Source organism: Cynara cardunculus, assembly GCF_001531365.2.
Source record: "Cynara cardunculus var. scolymus isolate 2C chromosome LG 4, CcrdV1, whole genome shotgun sequence".
In the NCBI taxonomy this organism is placed as follows: Eukaryota; Viridiplantae; Streptophyta; class Magnoliopsida; order Asterales; family Asteraceae; genus Cynara; species Cynara cardunculus.
The window spans coordinates 17,743,288-17,756,357 of NC_037531.1; the positions used below are offsets into that span (position 1 = coordinate 17,743,288).

General features: G+C 36.9%; 2 protein-coding genes across 2 annotated transcripts in view; one reads left to right on the plus strand and one right to left on the minus strand.

The window, feature by feature from the left end:
- Positions 1–2,860, plus strand: part of LOC112511851 (transcription factor SCREAM2-like) — a 5,346-nt gene extending 2,486 nt beyond the window's left edge. Inside the window, exons 2-4 of the mRNA XM_025117667.1 lie at positions 131–373; positions 1,259–1,429; positions 2,591–2,860. Of these exons, the coding sequence (XP_024973435.1) occupies positions 131–373; positions 1,259–1,429; positions 2,591–2,674 (498 nt within the window). The 3' untranslated portion in view covers positions 2,675–2,860. The remainder of the gene's footprint in view (positions 1–130; positions 374–1,258; positions 1,430–2,590) is intronic.
- A 2,471-nt stretch (positions 2,861–5,331) lies between these two features.
- Positions 5,332–12,823, minus strand: LOC112511106 (auxin response factor 2B-like). The gene is made up of 15 exons (XM_025116547.1): positions 12,688–12,823; positions 12,478–12,593; positions 12,179–12,274; positions 12,016–12,072; positions 11,767–11,922; positions 11,591–11,675; positions 11,033–11,123; positions 10,767–10,931; positions 10,120–10,239; positions 9,921–9,996; positions 9,396–9,567; positions 8,135–9,000; positions 7,439–7,629; positions 6,914–7,103; positions 5,332–5,696 (listed from the first exon to the last, which is right to left on the minus strand). Exons 1-14 carry the CDS (start codon positions 12,821–12,823, stop codon positions 6,932–6,934), a joined length of 2,499 nt encoding a protein of 832 aa, XP_024972315.1. The 3' UTR covers positions 5,332–5,696; positions 6,914–6,931.
- Between the last annotated feature and the right edge of the window lie 247 nt (positions 12,824–13,070).

The window sequence follows — 13,070 nt, forward strand, 5'->3', positions numbered from 1 at the left end:
TATCTTGGTTCCGATCTTGATTTGCATGGAGAAATTTTTAAGGCTTTGTCTTTGTGTCGTTATCTTGGTTCCGATCTTGATTTGCATGGAGAAATCCTTAAGAGTTTCTAATAACGTTAACGTTTCACAGATGGATAGGGCTTCGATTCTTGGCGATGCAATCGAGTATCTGAAAGAGCTTTTGCAAAGAATCAATGAACTTAATCATGAATTGGAGTCGACCCCATCAAGCTCTTCATTGGTGCCTGCTGCCGCCACTGCTGCTGCCACCGGCTTCTATCCGTTAACCCCGACTGCAACCACGATCCCGTCATGCATCAAAGAAGAGGCTTTTCCCAGCGCGTTGCTTAGCCCAACTGGACAGCCTATTAGGGTAAATATAGGCGCGTTTAATTCTATTAGCTTAACGTGCTCGTTAACATTTATAACTTTCCCGTTTGAGTTAAGGCCTGTTTAATAGTAGCTTAATAGGAATCACAACTTATTCGGTCAGCTATATATGACTCTTTGGTAGTGGCTTAATGATATAGAAAGTGGCTCATTCAGTAAGCTTTTAGGGGGAGCCTTATGCAGAAAACCAAGTTTTTTCCAAATCCCCCTTAAAAAAAACACGCTCCTTCCATCTATGGAAAAAGCCCGCACAAACAAAAMACTTCCCAATCTATACAGGCACGTTAGTTCACACAGACAACTTCATCCATACAGGATCTAATGGAAAACCAACCAAACAACCCCTAACGGGAAAGCTGGCTGTTAGCGGATAAACTAGTCACATTTGGTGAAAACTATGTGACAATGCAGAATGACCTAAAAAAGGCTAGGGCTTTTGGTTATTTATGTAAAATATTAGAGGCATAATGGGACAAAAGTGAAAAAAGCCCCTAAAGCTGGTTGAAACGCTACTGAAGTGTATTTTTGAAAAGCTAGCTTATGACTTACCAAAGAGGGCGTTGGTATAATTACATCAGACCTTAGAACGCAATGAATTGAATGTAAGACTATCAAAGCAAACAGACTATACAAAACCGGCATAAAAATGTTTATTTTGCAAGTATTTAGTGAAGGGTAATGAATGGAAAGTAAAGATCCACCGTTAAATGCTTAAATTTGTAAGCTTTTTTTACGCATCTCCGTTCTTTATATAGTATGCATGCTATCAGTTAGTTCAAAATCGTCAAGTGGCCAATAAACATGAACACCGTCTTATGGTAATGATTTATGCTGCAACATGTTTTGTTTTTCGTGTGTCGGTATGTAGATTGAGGTGAGGCAAAGAGAAGGAAAAGCGGTGAATATACACATGTTCTGCAGTAGGAGGCCGGGTCTGTTGCTTTCGATCATGAGGACTCTTGATACTCTAGGTTTGGACATCCAACAAGCGGTTATCAGCTGTTTTAATGGATTCGCACTCGATGTTTTCCGAGCTGAGGTACGTAATTGGAATTTTAACGCCTACATTTAACTCGCTCATTGCAAGATCAATGTGCCAATAGTGATATATATATATATACCATAGAACGCCAATCTTGAATGATATATGGCGTAGGCCTTAGTAGGTAATATAGCAGGGGTATTCACGGAAACAGTTTCGTTACTCTTTGGGGTGGAGGTAAGGTCAGCTTGGTTACAATTTTCCCTTCCCCTGGACCCCACTTGGGGTCGTGTTACATATGTACGAAGACTATATATCGTCAGATGAGTAATAAGTAAAACAATACATACATATATATAGGGTCCGGTTCAGAGAAAAATGCAAAAAAAATGAAAAAAATGAGAAACACCTTAGTAAGCATTCATTTGTATGGTATCCACATGTAATTGAAGATGTTTCCTGGTTTTTATGCATGTGTGAATTTGTATGCACATGTGCATACGGTCAAATTACTTGTATGCACATGTGCATACCATATAGATGAGTAGTTATTCGGGTGGTCCTTAGTTTTTCAATTTTTGGGGTTTTCCCCTGAACCTCATTCTCTTTATATATATATACATAAGTTCATATTATATTATATTAAAAGGACATACAAATAAAAACAAGAAAGATGTCTTGAAATGACAACGTAACATTAAATTCACTTGAATAAAATCATTCTTCGGAGGCCGGAATCGAGTAAAAGCCTAAAACATTATAATTAGGTTGAATTGAAGGCACCCAAGGCTATATCTCATATATGAACTTCGCATGACTCTGGCGGACCCTACTCCCAGGGGTGGACCTATGAAGGCCTCAGCGGGGTCCCATCCACTCAACCCATTTTCGCAAGTAGAGTTTTAATTTGGCTAAACTTTGAGGGGTGCTCCAAGATATTAGAAATACAAGGAACATCAACCAAAAAAACCTTTCGAAATCAACCAAAAAAACTTATAGAATTCCTAAAAATTGAATCCCTCGAAATCAACAATTTTTTTAAAGAATCACTAGAAATCAACCAAAAGACTCAAAAAATCTCTCAAAGTGGTTGAATTCGGCCAAAAACACATCGGGCGACTCTACGGGCCTTTGATCCAACTTAACGTGCATTAGCTCGGCAAAATTCTTGGGTCCACCGCTAGTACTTCATTGGGTTTGTTTTTTGTGATTTTGCAGCAATGCCATGAAGGGCAAGATGTGCACCCTGATCAAATCAAGGCGATGCTACTGGAATCGGCCGGCTACCATGGTGTGGCTTAGTCAAGGAACAAGATGAAACGATCGGTGGCTTCTAGTAGTATTAGTTTCTTCTCAAGTTAAAAAACTGTGTTCCTTTTGTCTTCTTGTTGATGCTGTCAGAATTGTGTAGGAAGTGAAATTGATGGATGGAAAACTTGCATGCACAACTTGTAGTTTTTGGTTGAAATGAATGTTGCTTTTGATGTAGCTTTGGTGAATGGCTAAGAACCTGCATCCATGGTTAATCCAGGTTTGGGTTGACCAGTGTAGTAAGTTGGTTCAGCAGTGGCTCGGTGGAAGTCACTCAGATTTGTGTGTACGGTCTAGGGTCGAGAGACCAAGTGATGCACCAGGGAACCGTTGGGTTTGTTGATTCATTGTGAATACTAGACTGGAATGAACCTATGTGTTTGTTGATTCATTGTGAATAGCAGATATGTGTTTGTTTATTCACAAATGAATGCAGAAACAGGAGTGATAGGGGGTAAGAAACTTCTCTCAACTTTTACAAGTCCAAAAGACATGATTACCCTTTCGAATAAACCTTCACATGTGTTGAATGCCGTCTTCCGTTCGGGTGGATTCGAATTTGAATTTGATGGTCTACAAAAGATTGAGACGGCCATGGTACCGCTATAAGATGTAGTTTAGAGAAAATGGTAGCTCCACTTATATGATCGAGGAGATCATMAAGGCAAGGAATTGGGAAACAATATCTCGCAGTTTTCTACATGTGTGCGTCATGTTGCTTCCTTCTTTGAGATTAGACAAAGTTAAAAGCTCGGAAGTAATAGAATATATATATATATATATATATATAGAGAGAGAGAGAGAGAGAGAGAGAGGACGTTTCAAATGCAACTCATTGTATTTGTACAACCAATGCAACATCAATTAAAATATTTATGAAAATGATGAAAGTTCATTTATTATGATTTGAAATCACATGTTCATGAAATCACATATTATGATCAATACTTTATATTATGAAACAATCAATACTTTCATGAAATCACATGTTCATCAAATTAAATGGACGATTGAGATCGAATTATATTGGTTGTACAGATGTAAAAAATAACAAAACCTCTCTCTCTCTCTCTCTCTCTCTCTCTATATATATATATATATATATATATATATATATAATGATAGGGGTGTTTCGTGCATTCACATGTGCTACTTCTTTAAGAATCTTTGTATCGTATCCTTCTTTTGGGGACCACTCTTCCAACAACATTGCTTAAATATTTAATGTTTTTTTAAGAGAAATTAAAGAATCATTTTCCTTATTTAAATTAGTCTTATAACCACTTATTAGGTTGATTCAAAAGAAATGTCAAATTTTCAACCATCGTAACTATATATTTGGTTGTAGCAATTGCATATTTGTGTTGAATTTGATTTTTTTGCCTTTAACTAGATATTACAGAAGTAGTCATATTTAGGTCAACTCAGAAAAGAAACTGTTAGAAAACCAAATAAATAGGCTAGTACCATATGGAAAATTAGACCAAAATAATCGATCTCTCGAACTAAATTTATCTTTTAGTCATTTTTTTAATTAAATTCTTTTATTAGTCATACTTTATATAAATGCCATACCTATTGGCCTAAACTCAATTTTCAAATTAAAAAAAAAAGAACATAATTTTTACGTAAGTATCTACATTTATGTAACCCATTTAGATAAGGATCTTTACACAAATGGCTTACGCATATATTTAAAATATATTTTTTTTTAATCCAAAAAAAGGCTTTAACTCTTAACTGAAACGGGGAATGTGATTCCAAAAATGACTAAAAAGTGAATTTGGTTGGAAGATTCAATTATTTTGGTCAATTTCTTTTAAATCATGAATGAGAAGGGCCCGTGAGTTCATATTTCATTTACCGATAAAGCCGACATATTGGCAACATCCCCTAGACCCGGAAAAGCCCAATCTCGCAAGCCTAAAGGCCTAGTTTAAAAAAACCCAATCGATCCTATTTTCCACTTGTATATTATTGCTTACTTTTAACGAACTTTTCAAATCTTTATCTTTACAGCATTAGCCGCTTTACCCTTTAGGATAAAGGTCAAAAATTCGTACATCTTACTCCTCCTAAACCCCACCTCCGGATGCCAAATGACACATTCGTATGGTTTGATTTTCTAAATCAGAAAATCAACTAAGAGCCCGTTTACCAAACGATTACCTGGGTGAGCGTCGTTTATCAAGTCACATTATGAAACCGGATGAATATGACAAGGACCAAAAAATTTACCCAGTATGAGCGAGACAAGGAACAAGAATCTTACCCGGTAAGTGATGGCGACGACTCTTACCACGGTAAGAGCTTATCGGGTAAATTATTGCATACGGTGCCATTTTGGTGGACTAAAATCTTATCCGGTAAGTAAATAATAATGTTTAATTTTACCGATAAACACTTATTTGGTAAACGTCCCCTAACTCAATATGTTATACATAATCTACACATATCAACCATCCCCAGCCCCAAAATCAATCACCCACCAACCCTCATAAAAGAGGGATACAAGCAGGTATATTAAAGCAGGAACCCAACTTACATTACAACTAAAAATTCAAGTTACATATATATACAACCATACTATTTAATATATATATATATATATATATATATATATTATAATAAAACTAAAAATTCAATAACTTCTCCTTACATTGAAACTAAAATTGAATAACTTCTCCTTACATTGAAAAATTGGGAAAAGCTAGCAAAACACCTCTTTACATCATGCCATCCTCTCCCAATATCACATATATATACAACCATACTATATATATATTAATCATAACAATAATAATGTTAAGAAATATATGTATATAACAGCTCCAACTGTTCAAAATTGAAAACATCATCATATCACCATCAAAAGAGTTGCCTCCAGTCAGGGAAGTTGGAAGCATCTTGATGCACCTTACTTAAAATTAATTATTTCAACTGTTGTCAACTGCCATAAGATATATGTATATATATATCATACTCCCTCCCTATCCACCTACACAACATATACCTGCCAATTTCAAAATTCTCTATTACTTCTATATGCTTCATGGGTCTTGCATTTCTATTTCAAAACAACATATCATCATATATATATATATATACACACACATATATGAGGCTTAATCATTTGAGAACTCCAAAATTTGTGAGATTCGTGAGAACTTCCACCTTAAGGTTTTGTTTCACATGATTTTTTTTTCCATCTATCCTGTCTAATGTATTGATTAATATATATTTTGTTTTATATGTATTCAGTTTACAATGTGAAACTTTTTTACAGTGTATTTTTTGCTTCACAAACATGCTTAAAAGGTTCACATTGTGAACCGGGTACATATGAAACAAATATATGTAAATCACTACATTAAATTCTAGCCATAGATGAAAAAAGATCATATGAAATAGCACATGATGCACCAGTTCACAGAGATCTCAAGATTTATAGAGTTATTAAAAGAAAAGGTTTAACGAGAACCATAAATACTTTGAGAACAAGCCATTTCATCGTGTATTATTCATGATGAATGACCCTAAATAGTCATGAATATCATACCTTCTCATCATTAATACCGTGTATTTTCATTATGGATAACTATCCATCACGATATTCATAGTGAATAATAAAGCATGGATAGTTGGTTGTCAGGTTCTCAAAATATTTAAGGTTCACATTTAAACATGCCCCTATACATAGGAGCGGACCCACATGGATAGATACGGTGGCACAGGCCACTGCTTCATGGTTCCATCGTAAAGGGAAAAAATTACGTTTTTGAAGGGTGCCACCGTATTGTTCTGTTGGGTGCCACCATATAGAATTTGAAAATGAAATGTTAACACAAGACTTTAATGGCTAAGATTGGAAATGTTTCTGCCTTGTACAGAAGGACCAAGTTCGAGTTTGACAGTTGTCAAATTTGTTGTTTTTCAGCTTAAATTTTGGTGTTTCTTTATATACCTCGTGTTTTTAAAAATATATGCAGATCGGACTTGAACATGGGTCTTTTCTATGCAAGGACAAGAACCAACCAACAGATCTATACTAACATTGTGAAGAAACAAAATTAGATATTTTTTTATAGTCAAATTGTGCCACCACTAGGAAAAAAAATTGGGTCCGCCACCGCCTATACGTACATACTATAGCACACAAAAACGCAGAGAAATATATTCTAACTACATATATATACTAAAATTAGTAAAGACCGGAGTTGGTTATCGTACCTAGATATAGTAAAAACCCTATGCATGCTCGGGACTTGAAGATGATGGAAGAGTCTTTGTGTCCCTAGCATCCATGCCTTCTGCAACCGATGAATTGTCCTCACCCCGTGAATTTAAACTTCCAAGATTCATACGTTGAACCTCTTCTCTAGTATAAATAAAGATCTTACGCACCATTCCACAGAATTCCCTGATAGGAGAGTAGTCGGTATTTGAAACATTTGAAATTGCAATTAATCAACTGTAAATATAAGTTCAATACCCCCTCCATAGGAAAATAAGTATCCACATTTTTATTTTAGTTTGTCCGAAAGAAGTGTCCACTTTCAAAAGCTAGTGCCTACTTTCTAATTCTACCTTTAATTATGACATGGAGAAATCCGTTACTGTGTCTATTATCAAGGGTAAAATTGTAAATTAGTTAATTAGAAGTGTAATAGTTACACATTTTCTAAAACTGTGCCTTTTTTCATTATGGACATTTATTTTGGGACGGAGGGAGAATTTTACAAAACAAGTCCTTACTGCCATGGATCATCTCCAACAAGCATCATGTCACCCTCATCATCCGTGTACACAACCAGCCAAGTCTTGTTGCGGGTTTTCAGTTCTCCATTGAATTCAAATAACTCATCCAATTCAGCAATCAGTTCATCGTAGTTGTTGAACTTACTAAGATCCAAAGACCTACCAAGAGCAATCCCCTGCTTATGAACCTGTAATCAATACAACTTGTAAAAGTTAGGGTCTGTTTGTTAGCAGCTTAATGAGCTTAATTTGACTCGCAGCTTATTAGGTCAACTATACATATGACTGTTTGGTAGTGTCTTAATGATATATAAAATGGCTTATTCAGCTAGCTTCTAGGGGGGAGCTTTATACAGAAAGCCAAGTTTTTTTTCCAGACCTTCCCCTCCAATTAAAAAACACGCACCCTCCATCTATGAAAAATCCTCCCAAACAAAAACATTCCCAAGCTATATAGATAAATTAATCCACAAAGACAACTTTATCCATACATAACTTAATGAAAAACCAACCAACAAGATACATAGAATCCACCAAACAGTCATTGGCCTAGTGGTACCTGGATTACCGGTAGAGCCCAGCCTCCCTGGAGGTCACGGGTTCAAGCCTTACCAAAGGTGGGGTGTGTGTGAGACAGAGAGTATTTGCCGTATATAGATATTATATACTTAAAAAAATCCATACAACCAATACCTTTGTACAACTCCTTGTTGAAACTCCTTGGACTTTGGCATGACCATCCCTCACTTGTGGTTGGGAATTTTGATATTGCTGCTCTCGCTCTTTACCAATAACTTTCGGACTCTTGGATTGTTCAAATCTCTGATCAGATTCAAGCGTGGGGTACGATTGCGATTGTAACCCTTGATGTGAATTCCCCGCCTCATCGGATGCAACCTTATTGCCAGCAAGGGGTACGCCAAATATTTTACAATTTCCATCCTGTGGCTTCCTGACCTCATTCTGGTGAGAAAGTGGAGACTTCGGCATCACCTCAGTAGAATGAGAAGGCATATGTAGATACGAAGGAAGCGGTGGAGGCATCATCCACTTCCCATGTTGCTGTTCACTACCCCTTCGATTAAGATGAACGGAATACTCGCCAAAGGCACTGCTCCTACCATCCCGTGCCTGATATGGAATATCACCGGCTTGAACGCCTTTTATGCTTGAGCCCAACAAGTTGAGAGACAGATTGGAGGGCATGGTGGACCACGGGTTCGAACGTAAGCTGAATTTTTCTTCAGTTTGACCAGCAGAAGATGCAGAAAATTCGGTTGAAGTGTTGTGGGCTCCAAACCCTGATAATAGATCTGTGAAAGAGGATTCAGCAGGCCTGCCGAAGGGTAAAATTTTCTCCGTCCCATAACGTCGGGATGAAACTGCATCAATTTTGTCTTCGTCTATTACTGAATATGGCCATTGAATCGGCCTATTACATGAATCTGATTCATTACTCTCTGCAAATGGGACTCTCAGTGCTGGCAGTTCTTGCCCTTGCAAGACCCTTGAAAATGCATTTGAAGGTGAAGGGTCTGCTGCAGCTGCTTTTGATGGGCCTATATCAAGTTCACTTATTAATGAACAAAATTCGTTGTATAGAGGGCAAAATGCATCAAAATGCAACGAAGTTTGCCTTAGTTCTTATTTAATGTAACAAAAAAATTTATTTCTCAATCAATGTAATAAAGTTTAAAATTCTCTATTTGAATGTAACGAACTTCCAAAATTTCCTATTTTGTACCCTTTTGACCGTAACCAGCTGAAATTTTGTTACATTGATTAGAAAATAAACCAAACTAAATGGTACAAAATAATCTTTTTTGAAACTTTGTGACATTAGATAGGAAATTGTAAACCTTTTTGAGAAAAAATATTATTTGTTACACTAAATGGGAACTAAACCATAAATAGATTCATCAAGACTGTGAAACACTGCTAGGGAAATAGATACCTTCTCTTGTAAGAACAGATGAATCAGGAGACGAAGGCAACATGCTTGATCGAGGCCTTTTTTGTTTATGCACTGGAAGTGGACTTATTGCAGGAGGGGTGAGAGCAGGTTCTATTTTCCAAGGTGAAACTCTCTCTGGACGAGGAATAGTCGAGGTTTCATCCCATCGTACCTACAGGAGAATAAAAGAAAATAAGATTGTGTGACACTAAGGGGCTTGTATGGATAAAGTTGTATGTGTGGATTAATCCGTCTTTATAGATTCGGAAGGTTTTTGGTTGGGAGGGTTTTTCATAGATGAAATGAGCGTGCTTTTTAATTGGGAGGAGTAGGTTTGGAAAAAATTTGGTTTTCTGCATAAAGCTCCCCCAGAAGCTTCCTGAATACGCCATTTTCTATATTATTAAGCCACTACCAAACATTTATGTATAGTTGATCGAATAAGCTGTGAGATCCATTAAACTGCTAACAAACATGCACTAAATAAAGTGAAAAATATATATTTTGCACGACTGCTAATATTACCTTCAAGCATCTCCACTTAGATTCAGGCCACCTTTTTGGATCAGACTCTTCAATCCCAACTACTGTTCCAGTAAATCTACAGGATTAAAGAAATTATCATTTCACAACTTGGGCATTGAGAAAGATAATAGATTTGGAAAATGTAGAGGAAAAAGATCAGCTTAAAACACTCAACAGTAGCAAAATCAACTAGCTATACCTTTGCTCTGGAGCTTCTTCACCTTCAAACCTCATTTTAAATCTCATCCCTATAGAGTAGTTGTTCTTGATAGACTCCATGTACTGGTCATAAGGAACAATGAACTCTGCTGGGCTAGTCCTATAACAATTTTATGTTGTAAAAATATTAGTGTCAAATGGGGACAAGAAAAACGAGATCAGACATAACAGTTAAACTCAACACCCTTATTAACAACACATGCACTTATGGAAATAAAATTTAACCAGCAGAGATTTTGACAACAATACAGACAATTGCCTGAGCATTTGATAAGCAGACAGAACAGAAGTGGCAAAAGAGGTAGGCGGGTGAAAGAAGAGTGGAGGGTTTTAGGGTTTTAATTTGACATGGGTAATTTAATAATTACCAATCTTGTCCCATCTCCCTGATTTTTGTTCCACCTGCTTTTGGTGGGACAGAAAAAATGCATTTTTGTCCCACTAGGTCATGAGACAAGCTCTTGTCTTGGCCTGTCCTGTCCCACGTACCAGCCGCAACCAAAACAACATTAAGATAATATGCTCCCATTGAGGTTTAGACAAGAACCTTAAGAATTAACACAGGCTCAACTTTGTTCAATCAACTTTTGCAATGTAGCATTAAGATCCACTGTATTGATCACATACCTAGGCTTGTAATAGATTGTAAATATTGTTCCTGTCTGGATGGCATGCAAAGCGGTTGCAAGGACTCCAAGATGCATGCTATGACTGGATATGACAGACGATGGGACGTTTGCCTGCTGTCTCATTGCACGTCTTACCCCCACACGGAGCTCTCCATTCTCACCTCTATAAATACCATTTACTTGTCAGGTATCAGAAAGTATATACAAAAAACTGAAAAAAGAAAAGAAAACAGGATATAATCTACGAGTGAGACCTGTTATTACCTTAGGAATATAAAGGCATCACCAGCAACGAGCCTTTTAGAACTAACAAAGACACTCCAACCACTTTGAAGAAGATGCCTTCGGGGTTGACCTGAAATTGACAAACTATGAGTAAAACAAATGTGGAAAGGCAGCGGTATACATCATTCAAAAATTGGATCAATTTGTGTTTAATAACAAAACAAGTTTGGCATTCAATCAACTAACACACTTCCCAATTAAAAAAATAGTAAAATGAATGGGGTTTTAAGGAAGCTTGAAGCTTCACAAAACAAACACCTATACAGAAAAGGGAAACTAATAAAGTGAATGAATCCCAATTGCACAAATATAAAGAAAAACATAGATGCAGTCTTGTTCCATCCGAATCCATCTGTGATTTTCTAATGTTCTTACTGTGAATGGAGCTCCATAATTAGCATGTCATTTGTTCAATTCTACCATATTTATATACGCCGTGTGTGTATAAAAATTATACAAAACCGATATCAAAATTATACAAAACCAAACTCTATGGGAAGCTGTTGCTTCAAAATTCAGCATGTATATAGTAATTACCCCGAAATATGTGCCTGAAGCGCCATTCGTTTCCATGCAAATCCTTCGCTACCAGCTCCTGTGTTGGAGGTTGCCTTGACATGTCCTGCCACAACCAGATGACCATACAGGCCTAAGCAACAAACTCCAAATTACTAATCAAAAGAATGTTGATCTTTAGAGAGTAAGCTACTAACCAACGGAGGAAGACATTCGTCAGCATGTCGTCTCAGAACAGAAAACCCACCATGAGTACTCGTATCAGAAGCAGTCAACGTCTTGCAAAAAGAATGCACATGAAATCTAGATTGGGCAGGCGGTGCTGGTTCCTTCTTAACCGAATTTACATCTTGCTGTTGTTAAACAAAATTTCATAAGAAAATAAACTATCAACCACTAACTACAAATATATCAACCGGGTTCATCGGCAGTAAAGGTAAACTCACATCAGGTTCCGGCATCAAAGTTATTTGAGCGAACACCTCGTCTGTCTCTTGTTCAGCCTACAAACACAACCACACGAAAATTACTCGAAACAGCCAACATCAATCGAGGTAAAACCCCTCTACCACAAACATCAAATTCAATAAAATATCTTCAAATTTGTACCTTCAATTGCACATTAACAACACGGCAAAGGATCTTTGATGGAAGATCATATACCGGCATCTGTTGCTCCGGAACCTGATGGGTTGACGCCTCAACCTAACAAACAAATAATCGACAAGAACTCCTTCAAATTACGAATGGACTATAATCAACTCATCAACAGTGACCTTTTCGAACCCCAATTCACACAAATCCAGATAATTTTGGGGTAAATAGAGGTAAAATTAACACAGCAGCTTCACAAATCAGCTCAGAAATAACAAATACCTAAATATACACAAATTAATACAAATTTAAACCTGTTCGATGTGTCCTTGAGGAAAGTAAAACACAAGCTCATTTTCGCGAGGCACCGTAACGAGCGGACCAGCACAAGCTCGCCAAAGCTCCTTATAAAGAGCCACATCCGCATCAACTAAACAACAACCAGATAAAACCGATTAATTCCCCTTACATAAAACCCCGAACCTCAATTTCTCCATGAAAAAAACTCCTTCAATAAACTTTACCTGCACCGGAAACCGCCGGAACGGTTCTAGAATCACCCACGGCGTCATTTTTGTCGCTAAAACCAGACAAAGAAAACGTGTCCCTGTCTCCTCTCATACTACTATTACCTTTGCTTGAAACCTCTGAAGATGTCATTTCAACACAATAATCGACTCTCAACACAGATCTCTGATCAAAAAAACCCCATAATTCTCAAACAAAAACCCTAAAACTAATCCAGCATGAAATCACAGCAGATCAACACCAAATTGAAGCAAAAAGTTGCGATGAAATGAGGTAAATTGAAGACCACAGAGCTTGAGAAACATCTACATCAACAATCAAAGGGATTATTTCTCTCTCTAAATTATGGAAAATGTAAAGAGGAAAGAAGATATTGATC

What these genes read in the sequence shown, in the direction of transcription:
- LOC112511106 (XM_025116547.1), bottom strand. Translation starts at nt 12,823, where the DNA reads ATGACATCTTCAGAGGTTTCAAGCAAAGGTAATAGTAGTATGAGAGGA. An exon ending in CTCAAGGACACATCGAACAG is followed by an intron (nt 12,275 to 12,477) that starts GTTTAAATTTGT and finishes TTTGTTTGTTAG; the next exon opens with GTTGAGGCGTCAACCCATCA. An exon ending in CTTCAGGCACATATTTCGGG is followed by an intron (nt 11,124 to 11,590) that starts GTAATTACTATA and finishes TGTCAATTTCAG; the next exon opens with GTCAACCCCGAAGGCATCTT.